This window comes from Heliangelus exortis, chromosome 20 (assembly GCF_036169615.1).
Source record: "Heliangelus exortis chromosome 20, bHelExo1.hap1, whole genome shotgun sequence".
Lineage (NCBI taxonomy): Eukaryota > Metazoa > Chordata > Aves > Apodiformes > Trochilidae > Heliangelus > Heliangelus exortis.
The window spans coordinates 2,534,562-2,556,757 of NC_092441.1; the positions used below are offsets into that span (position 1 = coordinate 2,534,562).

At 52.1% G+C, this 22,196-nt stretch overlaps 1 protein-coding gene across 3 annotated transcripts; it reads left to right on the forward strand.

Annotated features, from left to right (window-relative positions):
• Positions 1-589: 589 nt before the first annotated feature.
• Positions 590-21,339, forward strand: WIPI1 (WD repeat domain, phosphoinositide interacting 1). Of its 3 annotated transcripts, none has more exons than XM_071764307.1 (13): positions 590-774; positions 2,663-2,745; positions 4,264-4,433; positions 8,209-8,305; positions 11,915-12,012; positions 12,997-13,089; positions 13,447-13,517; positions 14,397-14,504; positions 14,896-15,060; positions 15,253-15,360; positions 16,576-16,697; positions 17,526-17,679; positions 20,785-21,339. In XM_071764307.1, the coding sequence occupies exons 1-12, from the start codon at positions 704-706 to the stop codon at positions 17,645-17,647; spliced, it is 1,308 nt and encodes a 435-aa protein (XP_071620408.1). In that variant the 5' UTR covers positions 590-703; the 3' UTR covers positions 17,648-17,679; positions 20,785-21,339. The 3 variants fall into 3 exon arrangements, with proteins under 3 accessions (XP_071620408.1, XP_071620406.1, XP_071620407.1); XM_071764305.1 differs by lacking the exon at positions 20,785-21,339 and adding an exon at positions 19,386-19,792 and having other exon boundaries at positions 17,526-17,626; XM_071764306.1 differs by having other exon boundaries at positions 591-774; positions 17,526-17,626.
• The last annotated feature ends 857 nt before the right edge of the window (positions 21,340-22,196 follow it).

The following is a 22,196-nucleotide window of genomic DNA, read 5'->3' on the forward strand; positions in this document are numbered from 1 at the left end:
GCAGAACACTTTTTTTTTTTACGTCGCAGCTCCGGGATTTTGGGGTTTTTTTAATTATTTTTTTCCCTCCTTTCCCCCTTCCCTCCATCCCCCCCCTCCCAGATGTGGCCTCACAAGGGGCGCTACCAACCAGGCGACTGATGCTGCTCCGAGCTAAACCGGGTTAAAAAAATGAATAAAAAAATTTTAAAAAAAAGGTGAAAGCATCCCCTGCCCAGCCCCGCAGGCAGTGACGTCACCGCACCGTTCACCGCGCCCCGTGACGTCATCACCCGCTTCCACGCAGCCCCTCGCCCACCCCCCTGGGTGCTGCTCCCCCTCTCTGTGTCCGTCTGTCCGCGCCCGTCCCTCTGTCCCCGTTATCCCCGCTCCAGCCCCGCACCCTTCCCGCCCCGCACCCTCCCGCTCCCGTCTGATGCAACCACAACATCACCACGTGGCCACCCCCCGCCGCCAGCCAATAGCAGGCGGCTCCGACACACCCGGAGGCGGGGCCAGCACCGTTTCGCCCCTCCGATTGGCTCACCCGCCCGTCCATCAACACGATGGGCGGTGACTATGGCTGCGCGCTGACCAATCAGAACGAGCCCCTCCCCTCCCCGCCGCCAGCGCCACCGAGCGGGCTGCGGGAGCCGCCGGGGCCGGGGCCGGAGCCGGAGCGGGCCGGAACGGGCCGAACCGCCCGAACCACCGCGCCCGCTCCATGGAGGCCGCGGCCGAGGCTCCGGGGGGGCCCGCGGAGCTCAGCTGCTTCTCCTACAACCAGGACTGCACGTAAGCGGGGGAGACGGCAGCGCAGGGACCGGACCGGACCGGACCGGGCGGGGCTGGGCTGGGCTGGGCTGGGCCGGCCTCAGAACCCCCGGAGCGGGGCGGAACCCCCCTGGATGGGGCTGTTCCGATAGGTGTGAACTGGGATCGCGGTGCCGGGAGGGTCCTGGGTGAGGCTCTGATCCACACGGCAGAACCGCCCCTCCCTTGTCCATCTCCCGCGGTCCCGGTTGCGGTTCCGAGAGCCCGGAACCGGCAGCGAAGCGAAGGGAGTGTTGGGGGGTGGGGGATGGCTGGGTTTGCCTCTCCAGCTGCGTTTTTGGGGTGGTGGATGAAGCGGCTTCCTCCGAGGGCTTTGGCCACAGCTTGGTGCCGGGAGACCCGGTCCAAAAGAACCATCCCAGGTATCCAGGGTTCCTTGGAGCCTCTTGCCCTTCCAGATGGGGTTTCAAACACATTTAGAAAGCATTTCCCAAAGGGAAAACGGAGCAGGGCTGGGAGGCAGAGCCCGGAGCAGGAGATGGGAATGGAACCACCCTGAGCACTGGGAATGGATCCACCTCTGGAACGGGATCCACCTCTGGAACGGGATCCACCTCTGGAACGGGATCCACCTCTGGAGCCCTCCTGTGGGAACAAAGAGGGGTTGGATGAATGGCCAGGGACTGCTGGCCCCTGCCACCAACTCTGTGCCTGGGTGTCAGGATTTGGTGCTGGGCTGGGAATGAAACCCCAAAACAGCTGGGTTTAATCCCCATTTCTTCCCTGATAAAGGAAGGAAAGGGAATAAGGGAGAGAGATTTATGGGTTGGAAACTAAGCTACAGAACTTCAATAAACCAGTAATGGTAAATAAGAGAAATTGCTAAATATATACAAATGTACAGGGAAATTAATATCATGTTCTTCTCCTTTTCCTCCAATAACTCTCACATCACCCCCGAGGCTGCAGGGCAGCCCTGGGAAAGTCCAGGCTGGAATCCTGGGGTCAGGAGCAGTTGGGAGCTGGAGGCAGAACACACAGATTCAGGCTGGGATGGATCAGGAGCAGAGGCAGAGGAAGGGATGGAATCCTCCCAGGATGCTGAAGCAAACAGGGACAGGCAAAAAAGGGGGAGGGAAGGGATTTGACCCTCATAATCCCTCAAATTTATACTGAGGATGAGGTGTATGAGATGGAATACTCTGTTTGGTCAATTTTGGTCATTTATCTTGTCTGCTCCTCCCCAAAGGAGAGTTCTAGGTGTGACCTCTTTACTCCTTTTCTCCTTCTGGAGGGCAAAATGTTCCTCAGAACTCAGCAGTGTCCTTGATTCTGCACACCAGTCTCCAGCTGGAACTGTAACCATGGAGTTATCAGTCCCAGAAGCAGACACTGACTGAGAAACTTGCTGTTAAGTTCAGCAAGTGCAGCTCCTTACAAGAGGCCCAGCTGAAAGCAAGATTACAAGACAGAAAATTACCTTTATCCTGGGGTCCTTGGGCTGGCTGCTGATTTAAAAACCTTGATGGTTCTGCTTTACTCTCTCTGGGAATGAGCAGAGCCCCTCAGAGAGACCAAAGCTGCCACAGCCCTCACCTGTCACTGTGTCAGTAGAGATGGATCAGCTCCTTGCTCACAGCTCCTGTTTATATCCCATAAACAGCTCCTGTTTTTATCCCAGGTGTTCCAGCTGCAGATCTGCCTCTTTGTTCCTCAGGACCACAGGACTGGTTTGCTGGCTCCCAGGGATACAGGGAATCTGTCTCTGGAGGCTGCAGCAGAGTTCTGGGATTTGTTACCTTGGATGCTTGAAGTTGTCCCTTGTGCCAGGACCTGTTTCCTCTGCCCACAGAGACTCCACAACATCTCACCCAGCAAGTTGTTTTTTTTTTCTGTCTTCTCTTTGCAGCTCCCTGGCCATTGGAACCACGACTGGATACAGGCTTTTCTCCTTAAGTTCTGTGGAACAACTGGACCAGGTCCATGAAAGCAGTAAGTCTCCTGTTTCACTGCACTGGAATATTGCCTGACAGGCTTTAACCCTCTTGCTGCCCTGAGGGGCTGATTCTCCTCACTGCTGCCTGGACACATGGCATCTCTGTGCCCACACCAGGAGAGAAACAGCTCCCAGCAGCCTTTAGAGCAAGCTCTGGCCTTGGAGAAACCTCAGCAGCCCTTTAAGAGGACTCCCCCAAGCTGAGCATCCAGCTCTGTCACTGCTGTCACCCAGGCAGCAGCTGTTTGTCCTGCAAAGCAGCTTTCAGAGGTAGTTTTACCACTGCTGAGTTCCAGCCAGCCAGCCAGGAGGTGCCCAGCCTCCCAGCACAGCTGCTGGAGAACTCCCTGCCTTGGAGTCCATGCCAAGCAAGATGTTTTTACCAGGTTTCCCAGGCAGGAAGGTCACTCACAGCAGGCTTTCAGCTATTAGCTGTGCTCACAGCACCATGCAGTGCACTTACCAGCCCAAAACAAGGCAGGCCTCGTGGAGCACAGACTGCAGGTTGGTTCAGGCCGTGGCCAGAAGTGTTTCAGCTGAGCTGCACCACAGATCCACCTCCCAACTGGGACATACTGGGCTCTACCCACTGGCTAGAGAGGCAGCCTCAGCAGCCAGACAGAGCTGCATCATCTGGGACACCTTCCAGGCTCCTTTTCACTTCACCTCAGAGGGTAACTCAGCTGCTATATACAGCACCAAGCCATAGACTTAAATTTTTAAAGTGCTTAGGAGCTTTGTTTGCCTCCAGAGTCAGAGCTAAGGGAAACAGCTCCCTGCTGGTGAGATGCTTGAGGGGGTGGGCTGAGACACAAGCAGTTCCTGTGCCTCCAACCACACAGCCCAAGCCCTGAGCACCATTTAGTGAGCCCTACACTAAAAATCATACTTCCTGATGATTTACCTCCAGGTCCACTATAATGGGGCCTTCTCAACACACCAGGAGTCACCCCAGCATAGTCCCTGCAAGGCAAGCCACACCACTGCTCACCACAGCTATGCTAAAGCCCTCTAGAGACCACAACCCCAGTGCCAGGGAGGGATTAAACACCTCAACCTCTGAGGAGGCTGAGAGAAAGCAGCCACCCCCCAAACAAACAGCAAAGTACACCCTGCTTACTCCTTGCCCCACTTCACACACCCCTTCCAAGCCTTCTACTAAGTCAGGTGAGCTCCTCCTTTTTATATCCCCTTCCCAAGGATTAACTACAGCTGGAGGACCCAAGGATTAACTTCAGCTGTAGGGCCCTGCCCAGGAGAGGCACAGCAGCACTGTCAGGGGGGGCTGGTTTGAATCCTGCCTTCAAGGGAAGGTTCACTAACCCCCTCCTGCTCTGTCCTAAATAATTTGTGCCAGGCCTGGCAAAATTCTTAACAAAAGCAGATGTTGAGCACCTTAGCACTGAGTGTCCCAGCCTGATTCCTTCTTTTTACTTGCTGCTGCATTCAAACCCAACCATTAAAAAAAAAATAAAAATAAATAAATCTGTCTCTTGCTTTCCTTCTGTGCCCAGATGAAATCCCAGATGTTTACATCGTGGAACGCCTGTTCTCCAGCAGCCTTGTGGTTGTGGTCAGTCATGCCAAGCCCCAGCAAATGAATGTCTACCACTTCAAGAAAGGGACAGAGATCTGCAACTACAGCTATTCCAGTAACATCCTGTCCATCCGACTGAATCGCCAGGTGAGGGGCTGGGGAAAAGCTTTCACCAGAGTTCTCCCACTCTTTGCCTCTTTGCTGATGTTGCTTTTCCAGCTGGGATTCTGCTGGCAGCCAAAGGGAAGTTTGCAGAGAGCAAACTGAAGTGGGGCTGTCCTTCTGTCAGCTCCACTTCAGGCTTGGTGACCTCTGAGAGAGCAGCAGGGTGGCTGTGGACATCCTCTGCCACAACTGCTTTGTTTTCAGGAAATTGAAGCAAAATCCCTGTTTTCAGAGCACTCACACAAAGGTCTTTTTGTTGTCTGCCTTCTTGCCTGCTCAGCATGCAGCTCAAAAGACCCAAAACCCAAAAGACACCTTTTCATCTTCCTCCTCCCTCCTTTGGGTTCCACATCCTGACTCCAGGCCCACCTCTGCCATCTTGGTTGCAAATGAGACCTTCAGGGCTGGAAACAAAACCCAGGAGTAACTTGAACTCTGTGGGTGAGGCAAAAGGCTGCCTCTCAGGTACTGCTAGCAGCCTTGCTTTACTTTTAAAGCTATAGAAAACATTCAGGCCACTTAAAAGAAGGCTTTCAGAGTGTTACTCTCTGAACTGACACAGCCCTGTGCAGCCCTGAGCCCTTTTGGAGGATTTTAAGTCCTTTTTTCTTTTTGTCCATAATTATTTTCAAAGTATATGCCTTAAGGAGCAAAGGACATTTTACAATGAAGAAATAAGCAGTCTGTGTAATTGTATATAATCAGCCTCTCCTCAGTTAGCAACACCAAGTCCTGCAGTAAAGCTCTCACATAAGGAAACTCTGGGTTGAGTTTCCAGTAAAGCTGTGTTTGACCAGAAGTTCCTGTACTACAATTAAATCTGGCCTAAAATTGATTTTTTTCACTTAAACTTACAATGGAGCTGGCAAAATAAGGACTTCCTTTGAATTGCAGATAGATGGACACGGATAAAAATAAACTGGGAGGTTCTGCTTAGCAGCTCCAGGAGATGAGTGTGAGAATGAAATACATTCAGGCTTTTCCCCATGTGCTGCTCTGCAGTTTGCCTGATGCAGACATCCAGCTCTGCAGCCACTTTCCTCAGCTGCTTTATGAGCTTGGGTTCAAATCCTGGGCTGAGCTCATCCTCCAGCTGTGGCACAGACACCCCTGGAGAGGTTTGAAGGTGCTGCAGGTAGAGAGAAATCACTCTTTTAATCTGCATGCAAGATTTAAAGTGGTGGCAGGCAGGTTGCTGTGACACTTGAACCCTTCTGCAGCCAAGCCATACCTCACTGAGAGGCCAAACCCCAGGAAGAGAGTGGCAAATAAAATAGGAACAGGTCTCAAACAAAAGGTGCATGTTTCAGTTTGATCTCTCTGCCTCTTCCTGTGCCAACAGCTGAGTCCCTTGGTTCTTGTTGATCCATGGGAATTCTTTGTTCCAAGCTCCACTGCTCTCCAAGGTGTGACAGGAGATGGGGATTTGTTTTCAAGTGGGGAATAGGGCTGTGCTGTGGGACCTGGGAGAAGCTCTCCCACAACCTCTTGGGGTTTTCATTCAACTGCTGCAACCCTCTCTGAGCCCTTTGGTACTTTTCCCTGGCTGTGTCCATGTCCAGCACATTTCAAGTCCTCAACAAACAACTCAGTTACCTGACTCATGTCAGACTGAAGGACTACAGAAAAAACTGCTGAGCAGTGATCTCTTGTTCCAGAGGTGGTGCCTGGAACCCTCTGTAGCCACCACAGCACCAGGCACCTTCCTTAAGGCTCACGAGGGAAGGATGAAACCCCCTCCTCATCTCAGCAGGGTTTACACTGATGTTAGCATGGGCTACAGGGCAGGAGGCAGGGATCCATCCCTTTCCAGCTCCTGGTGAGCTTCTCCAGCCTTCCTTGGCCTCTCACCCCCATGATTTTCCTGGATTTTGTCCCAGGGGGTGCCAGCATTTTTTCCTGCAGCTCTGGCTGTCATCTGGAAGCCTCCCTTCACCTGTCCATCAATAGCAAGAGCATTCTGCAGTTCTGGGAAAGCAGATGGTGGCTTTGCTGAAATCAGCTGTATAAATATTACTGGGATGGTCTCTGCAAGCTGGTGCCTCTTACTGGAGAAAAGGCAAAGTCTTCCTGGAAATGCAAAATGGCTCTGACACAGCCCCAGATGCTGTGGTTAGCAGGAATAGAAGTGGGAAAGAGTTTGATCTGAGAGTAATGGTGGAGCAAAGCAAAGATTTTCTAATGTGGGTGTTTCAAGTTAGTGACTAAGCTCCACATTTAGATACTAAATAAGTGGCCTCATTTCTAAAGAGGTGGAGGCTTCCTGTACATGGATTCGGGTGCTCCAACTTCAGGAGCAGGGATGGAATCTGGCCTGAAGGTTTTTATTGGGAGGTTTTCAGTGCTTCTGGGCACTTGGCACTAACACAGGTGGAGCTGTGCACTCGCTGGACTTAGAAAGCACAACACTCCAGGCAGAGCCAAAGCCTGGTCCCAAAAAAAGCTTCTGTGCAAAATGCCTCTGTGGTAACACGTAGAGATCTGGTCCAAGCTGAGGCACAGAGCTGAATGGTCACAGGGATGGTGGCCTGGTGCTAAGGTTACAGCATCAGCCTCACTTTTTCCTTTCTGCCTTTCCTCCCCATCACTTGGCCTCTCTTCTTCTCTTCTCTTCTCTTCTCTTCTCTTCTCTTCTCTTCTCTTCTCTTCTCTTCTCTTCTCTTCTCTTCTCTTTCTCTTCTCTTCTCTTCTCTTCTCTTCTCTTTCTCTTCTCTTCTCTTCTCTTCTCTTCTCTTCTCTTCTTCTTCTCTTCTCTTCTCTTCTCTTCTCTTCTCTTCTCTTCTCTTCTCTTCTCTTCTCTTCTCTTCTCTTCTCTTCTCTTCTCTTCTCTTCTCTTCTCTTCTCTTCTCTTCTCTTCTCTTCTCTCTTCTCTTCTCTTCTCTTCTCTTCTCTTCTCTTCTCTTCTCTTCTCTTCTCTTCTCTTCTCTTCTCTTCTCTTCTCTTCTCTTCTCTTCTCTTCTCTTCTCTTCTCTTCTCTTCTCTCCTCTCCTCTCCTCTCCTCTCCTCTCCTCTCCTCTCCTCAGCTGCCTCTTGGCTGGCTGTGCCCACTGAGTCCAGCAGAAGAGGTGCAGGCACATTCACTTGGAAACACCTGATCCATCTGCCAGGATGGTGTAAAATGTGACTGTCCCTAAACAGATGTTTCCCAGTCCATTTTTACACAGTTCTGCAGGACACATCCAGCAGAGTCTTGCTTGCTGATGCTGACTGGGAAAAGAAACATGAATTTGCTGAGCAGATGCACCAGTGTGAGGCTCATCACCTAAATGTTTGCTCCTAAATCAGGAAAAAGTCTGGGCAAGGGCCATGCAATCCCATCTGTAGGCATGGAGAGAAGCAGGATGGGCTGCCTGGCCTTGATGAGCAAAAAGTCATTTGGTATGAAAAGAACTGCAAAGAAAAGTTGGGATTAGAAAGGATGGCAATCAGGGCCACATGGCTGGGGTGTGATCCTGATGTTTATTTCTCTTCCTGGAGTCTGGAGATGTGGAAAATCAGCTCTTGGAGTAGCAGAGAAGTCTTTCTAAAGCCAGCCCAGCTGCAGGCAGCTTTCCAAAGCAGAGTGATAGAAAATCAAAGGTTGTCCTGTGAGAGGGGATGGAGAAGCAGGAGAGGTCGAGTTTCTGTTACATTTCAGTGCCTGAGAAATTCCTCTGCAGTTTTTCTACCAGTGGAGATGTGGGGGTGTGAGCTGTGGGAGCAGCAGGCAGAGGCATTGTGTGGAGAGGTTCTGTGCATGTCCCTTGTGTCCTTGCAGAGGTTGGTTGTTTGCCTGGAGGAGTCCATTTACATCCATAACATTAAGGACATGAAGCTTTTGAAGACTATTGTGGATACACCTCCAAATACAACAGGTGAGCCCAGAAAAAATGTGTGGAAGGGAGAAATCAGCTCAGCAGGAGCTTTGTAGAGCCACAACACTCAGGTTGGAGTTTAAACCAACCTGGTTTGTGTCTCCTAATGCAGCATGAGGGAGGCAGTCAGTGGGGTTTGGGGGAGCAGAAACCCTGCTGTGTCCTGAGCAAAACCCTGCTCTGGCCTGAAAAAAAAAACCCTGCTGTGTCCTGAGCAAAACCCTGCTTTGTCCCCCCCCCAAAAAAAAACCCTGCTGTGTCCTGAGCAAAAGCATCCAAGGAGAGCAGAAGTGGTCAGCGTGGTTTGACTTCACCACCCAGGTTTGGTCCCTTCCTGTTGTCCTGTGGGATGTTGGTGCTGCTGGCACCAATCCACAACCCTTCCACAAGCAGAAAGCCAGAAGGCAGGCCAGGACCACCAGTTTCCCTCCACATTCAGGACAACTTGAAACTCCCTGCAGGGTTCCCTGCCCTCCCTTCACCATCAGAGTCCCGCGGGGTTTTTGCTCTCAGGGCCAGGAGCCCATCAGCTCTGCAGCAGCCCTGTGCCTAACCCTGCTGCTCTTTTGGCTTTGCCAAAGTAGGAAATCTCCCAGGATGGGCTTGGGGTCACCTCCCCAAGTTCTCAGCACGGGGAAGATCACCCAGAGCTTGCCACCTGATATTATTCCCTGCAAGCCCAAGGGGCAGGGCGGGTGGCTGCCCAGCAGATCTTCTCTGTATGGTGGAGGGTGAGCCTGGCTTTCCTGCTGCTGGGAGAGGAGCTATTTTTAGTGGCAGATAGGGAATGGTGCCAGGGTGCCTGCAGCTGTGCTCTCCCAGCCTGCAGGGTTGGTGGGGAAGTTGCTGATGTGCTCAGCTGGCCCCTGGGCTGCCAAGGGATGCTCTTCCGGCAGCTCCCCTGACCTACTTCACATCCCAACAGATGGCCTCTCCGTGTGGATTAAACATACTAAAGGCTGCAGATATAATTAAAGTTGAAAACCTTCTCCCCTAAAAGCCCAGCAGTGGCAGGAGGGCAGGGATAGCCCAGCCTGGAGCTGTTCTGCAGCCGGGCTGAATGATCAGCTCCTGGTTTGGGAGCACCAGCAAGCAGTGTTTGTGAGGCCCCAGCCAGGCTGCTCAGATCCCAGGGCTTCCAAGGGGCTTAATTTTTTAAACCCCTTTTACCCCAGCTGTAGGGCATGCAGTTTGACCCCGAGCTGTCATTGAAATGACCTGAGTGACAAGTGCTGTGCCACACGTGCCCTCTGTGTCCCCAAACCATCTGCTTTGGTCCCAAGCTTCACCCTGAGGGCACTGTGTCCAGGAGGCCAAGGCAGTCCAGCCTCACTACTCTCTGGAAAATCCTTTTTGGAGCAGGGAAGTGTGCTCAGGAGGTTCAGGATAGCACAGCAAGTGTGCCACCCCCATGAAGTCTGCACCATGGGCACCAGCATGGTGAGGGTCTCCTGCAGACCCCCCAGCCAGTTCCTAGCCAGGACCTGGCTCCCAGTCCAGCCTCCTCCACTCAGGAGAGGAAAACACCCACTGTGGGTGAGCCTGTTGTTTTTCATGTGTGTCAAACATCTTTTCATGTGACTCATGTCAGGGGTGGCATTTGCACCAAGGAGGTCACAGTGCTCGTGGTGACATCTCCCACAGGGAGACAACTCTGGAAACTATCTCACTTGTCTCCTGGGGGCAAGGCCAGGCTTCTGGGAGGTGGTGGCTTTTTTCCATGCTGCTCAAGGAAGCCACCTGCAACATGGCATTCCCAGAGGTGCCATCCTGAGCACCTTTGTCCCCTCCCTCCTGAGCCCACCACCGCCTGCATCCACCCAGCCACCCAGAGAAGCATCTTCAAAGGCTGCCCGTGTCCCTTGTCACCCTTCTTTGTGTGTCCCTGAGGTCAACCCAGTGCACTCACATCCCTGTTTTCCCCTGGCCTGGCTCCTCAGCTGCCTCTCCCTGCCAGGCGTGGAGCAGAGGGAGGGGGTGACTCAGCCCAGCAGCTCTGAGCTCGCTTTGTTCAGCTCCAGATCCTCCAGATTCTCCAGATCTTCTGCTCAGAGAAAGAGCTGCTCACATCCCTCCACCAACCTTGAACACCATCCTGAACAGCCACCCTGGCTCCTCAGGAGCAAAGTCTCTGCCTTCCTCCCTCTTCCACTTGCCTGCACTTTTCCTGCTGCTCCTCTTCTCCCCGGTGCTGTCCCTGGCACGATGTAAATGCCTCTGATTGATAGGGAGGGGATCCCTGGCCCATCCTGCAGCTCCTGGCTCTGCCCTGCTCTCTTTCTTTGGTTATAAACAATGACCTAAAACCAAAACTTCAGCCGACCCATCCCCAGCCAGGGCTGTGTCCTGACCCAAGGGGTTGCACTCCATGTGTGTCCCTGCACGTGTGTCTCTCCGTGCCTACACAGACGTCTGGGGGTCCTTTTTGGGGTGTCTGGCAGCATCCTCAGCAGCCTTTAACCCTGCAGCTTCCTCTGCACGGGGTGAGGAGGAGAGGGGGGAGGGATGAGGTGGGATCAACTGGGCCAGAGCCAGGAAACTCAGGGCGTGCTGAAGCCTGGAGTTGGATTTGGGAGGACGTGGGGCAGGAAGCAAGTGAGACCCATTTCTGGATGTGACAGGATTCACCAGGATGGGTCCTCAGGCAGCAGCAGAAATGGGAAGCAGGAAGAGATGCTCTTTTCTGAGGTCACCTGGGGGACAGGCAGATGGAGGCATCCATCCATCCATCCCCATCTCATCCCATAATTCCTGCTCGCTTTGAAAGGAGTGGTTTGGAACCTTAATGCTCACGTTGGCATAAAAGCAGATGGTGGTTATGAGGAAGAATTTCCCCTGTGGTTAAAATTTCAGCTACGTTTGAGTTCCTTGTCTGCCGGAAACTCCCTGCACACTCTGCCATTTCCTTTGTCTTCCTCTGCTTCCCTTTTCCACTCAGACAAAAGGGAAATGGTGCTGCCCATCCCCGTGGCCACTGCCTGGCCATGCCAGCCTTGGTGTGCCAGGCTTCATCTCAGCTCCTCACCCAGCACCTTACACCCTGCAGACATCTGGAGCTGCCCAGATGTGCCAGGCTTCAATCTGAGCTCCTAACCCAGCACCTTACACCTTGCATTCATCTGGAGCTGCCCAGATGTGCCAGGCTTCATCTCAGCTCCTGACCTTACACCTTGCATTCATCTGGAGCTGCCCAGATATGCCAGGCTTCAATCTGAGCTCCTAACCTAGCACCTTACACCCTGCAGACATCTGGAGCTGCCCAGATGTGCCTGGACAGGAACCCTATTCACCGGGCTATCCCTTGCTTTGTTTCAAGCTCCTTTTCTTGCCTTCTCAAAGGGGTCGCTTAAAGGGGAGAAGCCCAGAAGCAGGCTGTGGGTTCCCCCTGGGGTTTGGGGTGGCTGGCAGGAGCCAGCCGTACTGTCCCATGCCAGCAGGTGTCCCCACGGCCGAGGCGTTGCCGGGGCGGCTCACCGAGTGCCAAGAAACTGCCCCAAAACGAGCCAAGAGCCCGAACCCCCCGCCGGTTCCGTGGCCACGTTTTCTTCTTGGCTTTCCCTCTCCTCCCCCAACAAACAACCTCAGCTGTGTCCTTCTGGCCTTTGCCAGGGCTCTGTGCTCTCTCCATCAACCACGCCAACTCCTTCTTGGCTTATCCCGGCAGCGCGACCAGCGGAGAGATCGCGCTTTACGACGGAAACACTTTGGTAAGTGTGAACCCCCCCTTCTGGAGACCGGCAGGGACTGAAAACAAACAGAACCACAGCAAAGCCAAAGGGGCCTTTGGGAAGGATGAATAAATACTGAGCTAGACCGGGAGGGATTTGCCCGGGGCAGGCACGTTCCTCCATGTGAAGCAGATGGGTTCTTGGAGACCGGGATATCCGTCACCCAATCTGGGATGTTCAGGTCCCAGCGTATCCCAGGGGCTGCAGCCAGGGGATTCCTAACAGCAGGGTATCCCGTGGGATCGATGTGACCAGGGTTGGATGTTCAGGAAGGGTTGGAGCTGCTCCAGGCACAGCTGCCTTTGCCACGGGCTGGAAGGGATGCTGGACCCGAAGTCACGGAGAGGGTGAGGTGTCCAAAGTTCCCCTCAGGAAATGTCCCTGGCTGGAAGCAGGGTCATGATTATCTGCTGTTTGTGCCAGGCTCTGGATTACATAAGGCTGGGTACGTGCAGCAGGAGCAGAGGATCTGCAGCAGGGGAGGAGCAGAGCACGAGGGGGAAAACACTCTGCTGCTGTGAGAAGGTACCAGCCAGGACCTGGGCTCCCTGCAGGCATCAGGGTGGTGCCACTGCAGCAGGATTTGCTGTGCAGCCAAGCAGATTGCAGCTCTGTCCCTGCACAAGGACATGCCAGGCTCTGGAGAGGGCAGGGTGTTGATCCTGGAGAGGTGGGGACTGCTTGTCCCTGAAAAGAACTTTGTGTTCACAGAGGCTGCAGTTAGGTGGGGAGGGAGCTCGAGGCAGGGTAAAGACAAGGTGTGCTGAGGACGTGGAAGGTTTATCATAAATGATATGATAGGATCCCATTGAGATAGGATCCCAAGGATCCATATCAGTAGTGCTGGAAAGGGTGTGGGGCAGGGCACGCCGTGCCCTTACCTGGTACCAGCAGCAACCTGCCTGCCTGCCTGTCTGTCTGTCTGTCTGTCTGTTTGCACTCACATTACCTTCTGCCCTACAGAAAACAGCCTGCACCATCCCTGCCCATGATGGTCCCCTGGCTGCTCTCACCTTCAACTCCACTGGCTCGAAGCTGGCGAGTGCTTCCGAAAAAGTGAGTGAGTGAGTGATGCTGCCAGCACCTTCCCTGCTGCCAGCACCTTCCCTGCTGCCAGCACCCTCCCTGCTGCCTCTGCTTGCTGCCTGCAGCTGGCAGTGGGGTCCCAGCCAGTCCTGCTGCCTGGAGCACATGGAGCAGGACCAGCACAGAGAGCAGGACCATTCTCCAACACAGGAGGACCACTAAAAGGCCTCTCGACTTGCAAGAGGCCAGTGCATCAGGCTGAGATTGATTCTGGCTGGCAAACAGGAGGGGCCTTTCTACCTCCCAAGTTTCCTGGGTGTGTCAGAGAAAGGGCTGGCACTCTTTGTCCTTGCTCCTGCCTGATCTTTCCATTTGCATTTTTTGCAGGGCACAGTCATTCGTGTATTTTCCATTCCTGGTGGGCAAAAGCTCTATGAATTCCGCCGAGGGATGAAAAGGTCAGCTCATTCTTCTCTTGGTGACAAGAACACAGAGGGCTCCTGGAGCAGAAACGTAAACACAGGGACAGGGCAACGTCAGATCCTGGTGGCTTTGGCATCTTTTGCAAAAAGAAAACAAGAGTGAGCGTATCAGATAGAAATGTCATTGTGCCAGACAGCCACACTGCACCCAGCTGCCTCTGGCAACGTTAGTGACTCAATTCAGTGTTGCAGAACAGGGTGATTGCAGAGAACAGAGGCAGATTCTGTCCATTTGACCTTTCTTGTTTCTTACTTGAAGTAATCAAGTCCCCAAAGTTATCAGCCCAACCCCTGCCCTCTCAAAGGAGGTTTTGAAGCTACTAAGTCATCTGCACAGAGCCCATGTCTTGATGGTGGGGAGGGGCTCTTGCTGCCCTTCTGCAAGCTCCCTCAGATGTTTTCAGTAGGTCTTTTCTTGACTTTTCCCTCTTCCCCATCCCTGCCTTGTGATTTTACACCAACTTCTGCAAGAACAAAGACTGCCACAACTGAGACACCCCAGCCCTGCTGAGCCTGCACAGGAGGAGCTGCTGCATGTCTCTGGCTCCCCTGCACTTGGCATAACCTCCCTGGTATTTGCTGTACCAGAAGCTTGAGCTGCTGTAGTGAGGCTGGCACAGATGCTCACTCCCCAGACAGCTCTGTCAGCAAAGACATTTCCACCTCTCTGGTTGTTTGGCACTACCTTGAAGCTCTGCTGAGCAAAGGGATTGAGGAAATGTTGGTCAGGCAGGGTGCTCCTCACTGGGCATGGGTGTCCTTCCTCCCCAGCCTCTTCTCTGTCACCAAAACCCAGCAGTTCCCCTTGAACAATAAAGCCATTAGGTGACCTCTCCTCTCTGTCCTTGGCCCTAGGTATGTGAACATTGGCTCCCTGGTGTTCAGCATGGACTCCCAGTTCCTCTGTGCTTCCAGCAACACAGAGACCGTGCACATCTTTAAACTGGAGCACCTCACAGACAGGTGAGGGGGTTTCACCTGCCTGCCCCAGAGCTGCCTCTGCTCCAGACCCCTTCCTGCAGCTCCAGCTCTCCATTTCCTCACCACGTACTCTCCATGAGCAGGACCAGCTGCAAAGTGTCTCTCTGGCTTTATGTCCTGTGGGATTCACTCCTTGGCCAAGCTACACACTGCATCCCTGCTGGCAGCCTCTCCAGGGCTTCTCTGGGTCTCTTAGCTGCCCCTGGTTCCCCCACCTCCTCCCTGTGTCTCCAGCTGGGCTGGTGCACACCATGTGCAGGTGCTCCAAAGAAAGTCTGGGCTTATCTGAGATCAGGATGACTTCATTTACGATGTTTTTGTCGTGGCTGATTGCAAAACCCTGCTGATGGTGCTTTCTCACCCCCCCCCTCAGCCGACCAGAAGAGCCTCCAACCTGGAGTGGTTACATGGGCAAGATGTTCCAGGCTGCCACCAACTACCTCCCTGCTCAGGTGTCAGGAATGATGAACCAGGACCGAGCCTTTGCCACCGTCCGCCTGAACATCTCTGGGCAGAGGAACATCTGTGCCCTCTCCACGTACGTAGTGACATCTCTGTCCCCTCTGCCACACCAGCCTGTCAGCAGACACAGTTATCTCTGCAGAACACCACCACTGGGGCCCTTATCTTGCACCCGTGCCTGCAGAGCACACAGTGGGGGTGTGGGCTGTAGCCCTGGGCTGTTGTGTTTGGGCTGTTGTGTTTGGGCTGATGAGGTTTTTCCCATCAGGATTCAGAAGCTGCCCCGACTGTTGGTGACCACCTCAGATGGACATCTCTGTATCTATAACTTGGACCCACAAGATGGAGGGGAGTGTGTCTTAATTAAGAAACACAGGTAAATGACCCTCCAGACATACCCGAGACAGAGGACAAGCGTCTAAAAAAAATTAAGGGGAGTTTCAAGAACAAAGTTTCAAGGGGAGTTGAAAGAACAAAATGGAGCTTGAGGGGCAGAAACATAAGAACTGAGTTTGTGATTTTACTTGCCTTGTCCTGAGGTGATTCCCCATCAGGAGGTTCCATCCAGGGGCACTTTGCAGAAGAAACAGAGGCATCTCCCATCCATCCATGGGCAGTTGTGGGACATCTCAGCTTATAGGCTGTGCCTGAGGAGATCCCTCCAGCAGCAGAGTGCTGACCACCATGCTCAGGGCACCTTTTCCATGCATCAGTGGGTGCTGGAGAGCTGAGTTTCGGGGGTAGGATGGTGTGGAGCTATGCTGGGAGCTTCCCTAAATAACCCCCCCACATACACAGATGCAGCCCTGCAGTGCCAAAGTGGAGTCTTTGCCCTGCTGTCCCAGTTGTGTGCAACTTTGATTAAGCGTGTAACCTACACACACACACACATCTGGGTGACTTGGCTCCAGATGTGAAGCCTTTGGGGTGGGGTGTGATGTAACATGTGCTCTGACAGCCTGGCTGACAGCCAGGAAAATGCCAGCAGTTTTTTGCAAAGCCACCGAGCAGCCGTGCTGCGGAACCACGCTGTCCCGCCTGCTCCGGCCACCCCTCCAATCCCACTGACACCCTCCTGCCCCCACTCTGGGAGCTGTCCCAGTCTGTTTGTGGGTTCCTTTTAGCATCAGAGGACTGAAAAGGGCCCTTGGGTCATGAGTTATGTTACATCATACTATATCTCTGCTCAAACTCCATCCCAAACTAGCCAGGGCTGCTTTTCCCATCTAGTCCGCTCCTGTTGGAAGCCCTTTGGAGCCCCCTCTGTGATTAGAAACACTGTTTGCTTTTGTAACCTAAAGCTTTTGTGGTCAATCTGTTCCCTTCTATTCTCGTGCCAGCATTGTCCTCTAGCTGAAGTGGTGCTTTCCCTATCTTCTGCTTCCCCCCCTGCTTTCCTGGTAGAGCACAATGCTCTCCTCCTCCTCCTCCGCAGCGCTGCCGGGGCTGCAGGCAGTGCCCAGATGCGGTGGTGCCGATGGATGATGTGCTCCAGGGAGACCTGGGTGCCTCTGCTTGTCTTAGCCAGTGCTTGGGAAAGAGTGGCTGGGATCAGAACTAACTTTTCTCCCCCCTTCTTGCTCCTGTACAGTCTGCTCGGCTCAGGAAAGATTGAAGAGAACAAAGAAAACGACCTTCAGCCTCCGTTACCTCAATCTTATGCAGCAACTGTAGCCAGACAAAGTACAGTGCCTTCAACTTCAACCATGCCAGGTAAGCATCTTCTCTGCCTTTCCTCTGGCAGAAGCACAAAAAGTACCTGGGGCAAAGTGGAAAGTCTCCCAGTTGCCAAGGTTTCAACCAGAAACTCTACTTGTGCAATTCAGACTGGGGCAGCAGGACCCTCCGGAGCTCACCCACTTCATCCCCTGCCCCCAAAACAGGTCAAGAATGTTCTGCTCTGCCTCCCGAGACCCCTGGCCAGTGCCTCTCCTCCTTATGCAGCTTACAAGCTGTGCCTGAGGAGATCCCTCCAGCAGCAGAGTGCTGACCACCGTGCTCAGGGCACCTTTTCCAGGCATCAGTGGGTGCTGGAGAGCTGAGTTTAGGGGGTGGGATGGTGTGGAGCTGCTGAGCAGGACCCACATGGCAGCCTCACAGTCTGTCAGAGAGCAGCTGCTGCCAGGCTGGTTTCCAGGAGGTGAAACCATAGGTGTAGAAGTCAAATCCCACTATTTTTGTGGCAAGATCATTACAGATTCCCCTGAACCTGTTACACCTTACCCTAAGCACTAAAGTGCTGCAGGAGAAAACTGGGTGACTCAGTATATCCACAAGTGTAAAGGTCCACATAAAAATGGGGATCATCTTCTGGAATTGGTGCTTTCATTCATGGTGGGAGGAGGAAGCTGCTGACACAGGAGCCATGTAGTCCATTCCCTAATCTGTAGTGTCAATGAAGATACCTTTCTCTTCAGTCCCCCAGTGCTCTGCCAAAAAGCCAGAGAAACCTAAAGAGGTGATAAAATAGTGTCTCCACTGTTTGCTTCCAGCCTCCTTCCATCCATTGATCTGTAACACTTTGTATTTTTCCTTGGACAGGTTATTCAGAGGATGGTGGTGCCCTGCGAGGAGAGGTTATCCCAGAGCACGAGTTTGCCACTGGACCAGTGTGTCTTGAGGATGAGAATGAGTTTCCTCCTGTGAGCATTGGGGCCCCCTAAAACTGCAGTTCTGTCCTCAGGCTCAGAAGGAAGTATTCACCTCTTACACAAGAGATACTGGTGCCCCCCACCTCATCCCAGTTCCCTGTGTAGCCTGTGCTAACTAATTAAATCACAGGGACAGTGCCAGAAGTTCACCCCCACTAAATGGCAGCCAGGGACCCATCCAGGGACCCAGAGAGGATCAACCTGCATAATTAGAGATGGATCTGAAGGATCCAGGCTGAAGGAATTCAGAATGATGTTCAGATCCAGAATGACTTTTGTGCCTTGCACAGATTTCTGGTATTACCAGGAAGGGGTTTAAGTTGGACAGTTGAACTTCTTAAGAAGTTAAAACTTCACACTCCCTGTTGCATTTACAGTCAGTTATGTTAATTAGTTTATGGAATGCAACTGGGACATACCTGAACCTCCCCAGTCTCTTCATTTCCAAGCTAACTGAAAGGGAACTCCTTTTCCAAGTGTGAAAATGAGAGGCATAACAGATTTTTAAACTGGTTTATGATTTTTATGTAGCACTTCCTCAGCACTGGAAGAAGATACTTGCTTTTAAAATCTAACTGAAGCCTGGCAGTGTCTCTCCAGCTCCTTTTCCTATTACACACATTTACTGTGTGAAGTATCTAAACCCTGAGTTGGTAGTGTGCTATGATCTGGTTATAATCAGCAGTGTCATCATTATAGTACTGCATTAATACAGCAGAACACTGTGATGACTTTCAAGTTGTAGTCTTGGCAGGCTTTTCTGTCCCTTACTCCATTTTTACATATCCTGCTGTTGGAGTTTTGCCTGCAAAGGAGGAAGTCAAAACTTTTATCAGGATCCCAGGACTTGTTCCATATGCTGAGCCTGACCTCTGGGAGGCACTTCCCTATGAACTGGTGCAAAGTATTACTTAGATAAAAGATAGCTCCTGATTCCCTTTGAAACAACACTGCCTGAGTCCAACTCAAGTTGCATAAACCTTAGACCAACACTCTCTGGTAACCTGTAATGCAAACTGGGAGCAAGTTTCCTACCTGTCCCTACTCCAGTACCCAAGAAAGGTATTTAAAATGTCCTTGGTATTTAAAATACCATGAGCAGAGGCTCCTGGCAGGAGCAGCAGGGGGAGAGAGAAATCCTCTGCTTCCTTCTGATCAACCTGCTCTGGAACATGGAGCGTGGGGACAAGCAGATGCCAGCAAGCAGGAATCCCACTGCTCCTGAATGAGCTTTCCTGCTGGCTCTGGGCCCTCTAAAAGCAGCCCCAAAGCCCCTGCTGTGCACCAGCAGGACTTTTATTCAATGAACTTTGATCTGTCAGGATCCTGTGCTGGCATCAACCCCACGGAACAGCTCTGGTGGGTAATGGTAGGGAGGAGGTGAAGAGGGAGGGAGGGAAGGTGCTTTTCCAGAGTTTTCCCTGCTAACAATGGCTTAGCAATCCCAGCTGGAATCTCTGCAGCTAGGACCTGGGTTTTGCCCCAGGAACGTGGGTTGCAGCTGGAGTTCCAGCTCCTGCCCTGGGATGTTTGGATGCTGGGAATTTCACTGAACTTTGCTGTTTTCTCAGCACTGAGATGTTGGGTCTCAATGAGGCATTCAAAGGGGAAGGGGGGAGGGGAGGGGTTTCAGACATCAGTCACTTGTGTGCAGAGAAGGAGGGAGAGAAAACCTGACCTTATCCAAGAAAAATGTTTTGACAGCATTCTGCTTTGCGGAAACATGGGAAGGGTTTTGTTTGTTTTCCAGCGTGCAACAAAAAGACATTTAAAAAAACCTCAAAAACTTGTGACAAAATGGAATATTCACCCGCAGCCCACGCCACGAGTATGGCTTTGAACTTAAGACATATTTTTGGAGAAAAAGCAGTGCTCAGACCCAGCAGTTCCTCTCCATTTTGAAACATCTTGCCTCCCCCTGACCTCAAGCAAGACTTCAGAGGCTGAGCTGTGAAGAGCTGAGGACAAGCAGCCTCAGTCTTAGAGAAAAATCTGTTGCTGATTGTTGAAAATTGCCTCTTCATTAAATGGAAGGAGGGAGAGATCAGAGAAGAGATGAGAAGCCCAAGGAGGGCTCACAAAAAGTGGCCTCAACAAGAGCAGATGTGGATGTTGCTCCTGATTGTGCCAGGGCTGCTGAGGGATCCTGTTAAAGAGGTTAAACAGGTTCAGTTATGTCTCTGGCTGGCACTGATGGGGTGGATTAGGTGCTCTCAGGTCTGCTGTTGATCTTGGGCAGAAAGAACTTGGGTGGTTTTGAGCCTTCCAGGCCCAAGCTGGAAGGTGTTTCATCCATTCTGTTGCACCAAAATCCAATGATTTTAAGTGATTTTGCTTTTTAACAGCTGGCTGTCAGAAAAGGCCATAGGTTTTGGAGTGAGGTTCTGCTAGTTGTGATGTTTCACAGGGGATGATGGTTTAACACTTGGACTTGATGACCTTAAATATCTCTTCCAATATACCCAAATCTTTGCTGCTGTTCTGTGAGGAAGTTTGGCAGAATCTGAGCCACCTTTTCTCCCTCTGGGGGGGTCAGACAGGCATTCTGGGCAGCTGGGGCTTGCAGGGTTAAATACATTATTTGAGGTCCCTTGGGCAATGTGCAATCCAGTGCCAAAGCTTGAGCCTGAAAACTGGGCAGGTGATGGTCCTGAAGCCCACGGAGAGACAGATCCCAGGAGGAGGATCCCATCCATACCCCTGGCAGACACAGCTCATGAGCTGCTGGAGGATCTGGGAATCTTTGCCTTGGCTGGTGGTTGGTGTCCACTGAGTCCCCAGCCTCAGGTGCTGATGTTTTCCCTCACTTGATCCAGTCTGACATCCAAGTTTCCATCTGGAGAGCCTGGGGACTCCTTTCCCTTCCTGCCATGCCAGGGGCTTCACTTTTTGGGAGGGTTTAGCAAATCAAAACCACTTCACCCCCAGCACCCACCCTCTTGCCATGCCAGCTAGAGGCAAGGCATCACCCTGTAAATTTGGGGAGGGGGAGAGTAAATAAATAAACCACTCTCAAAACCTTGCCTTTGAATGGGAAGTAAAACACCACGGGACATCCCTCCCCCTTTCTCCTCCCATGTGCATAAAACCAGCTTGAAACACACCCTTTTGCTGGGAAAAATAAGGCTGCTCTGTTTTGGTTTTGGTAGATAATCTTGTGCCGAGGAGGTCAGCCGGGCAAAGCCAAGAGGTCATGAGGAGAAGCAAACATCTGGAGCTGGGAAGCACTTTGGAAGAGCCTGGAGTTTCGAAGAACAGAGTCACGAATCCCCAGGACGAGGAGAAAAAAAAAAAAAAAAATCAAAATTAAAACCCAAGGTGGGCCTCTCCTTTTTCCTACAGTATGTTTCAGGGACTACCTGGCCCTGTTAGCCCCTTGTTTTAATTCTTGTCTGGGTGGGGTGTCAATGTACTGTATGCACATGGCTATATTTAACAAACTTATCTGGTAGAACCACAGTGTAAATGCTAATTTAATCAGATTTGTATGTAACCAGAATTTTATATACCCACTTGTCCCTTTTCTAATTTATGCTGGTTTATGTGTATAAATGTACTTATAGGGAGATATATTAAACTGATGTCTTTGTACAGTATATACATACTATTTTACCCAGGCAAAGTATTTTTGCAGTGATTATTAGAGAAGAAGATCCCATTTACTATGTGTAAAGACAGAATAAAGTCACAGTCTGTCCCTGGCAGCTCGCTGCCTCTGCTCCTGCTGTTCTTTGTGGGGCCCTAAAGATGTCAGTCTTGATTAAGATTTATGAGTGGGAGAGGGGTTTGAGGGGCTGGGGAGGTAACAGCTGCTTCCACCCAACCCACCTGGCCAAGTTCACACAAATCCCCTTCCAGTCTGTCCAAACAAAGAGCTGGGTGTGGGAACTGGAGGCCAAAATTGGTTCAAAAAACCCTCGTTCACCTGCTGAGAAGTCCTGGTGGTTTCTTAACTTTCAGTTGCACCTTTGATTTTGCCTTTGCAGCTCCCCAGGCTTTTGCAGCTGCCCAGAAATGGCCCCAGTTTCTGTTTCACCCCACCTGCCCCCCCCCCAGCATCCCACTGGGATGGGGAGAAGCAGCTTCTCCCTCTGGAGCCCTCAGCTGCTGGGATTGCTCAGGGCAGGGACCTCTCCTGCCCTCCCTGAAAACCAAAATGTTTTTGCTTTTCCCACACAGATGGGGAGCAGCTACCCCAGTTCTGCACTGCACAGTTCTCCACCTTCTCCAAAAAAGGGTTTTCCAAACACTGGGACTTGGGTGCTTGAATCATAGAATCCTAGAATGGGCTGGGTTGGAAGGGACCTCAGAGCTCATCAAGTCCAACCCTTGATCCACTCCCCCCGTGGTTCCCAGCCCATGGCACTGAGTGCCACATCCAGGCTCTTTTGAAATATCTCCAGGGATGGAGAATCCACCCCTTCCCTGGGCAGCCCATTCCAATGGCTGATCACCCTCTCCAGAAAGAAATTCTTTCTCATGTCCAACCTAAACCTCCCCTGGCACAACTTGAGACCTCTTGTGCCCTCTTGTCTTGCTGAGAGTTGCCTGGGAAAAGAGC

Excerpts from the sequence above, each read along its gene's own strand:
- WIPI1 (XM_071764305.1), top strand. The coding sequence starts at position 704 with ATGGAGGCCGCGGCCGAGGCTCCGGGGGGGCCCGCGGAGCTCAGCTGC. Across the intron at positions 14,505-14,895 it reads CTGGAGCACCTCACAGACAG|CCGACCAGAAGAGCCTCCAA; the intron begins GTGAGGGGGTTT and ends CCCCCCCCTCAG. Across the intron at positions 15,061-15,252 it reads AACATCTGTGCCCTCTCCAC|GATTCAGAAGCTGCCCCGAC; the intron begins GTACGTAGTGAC and ends TTTTCCCATCAG.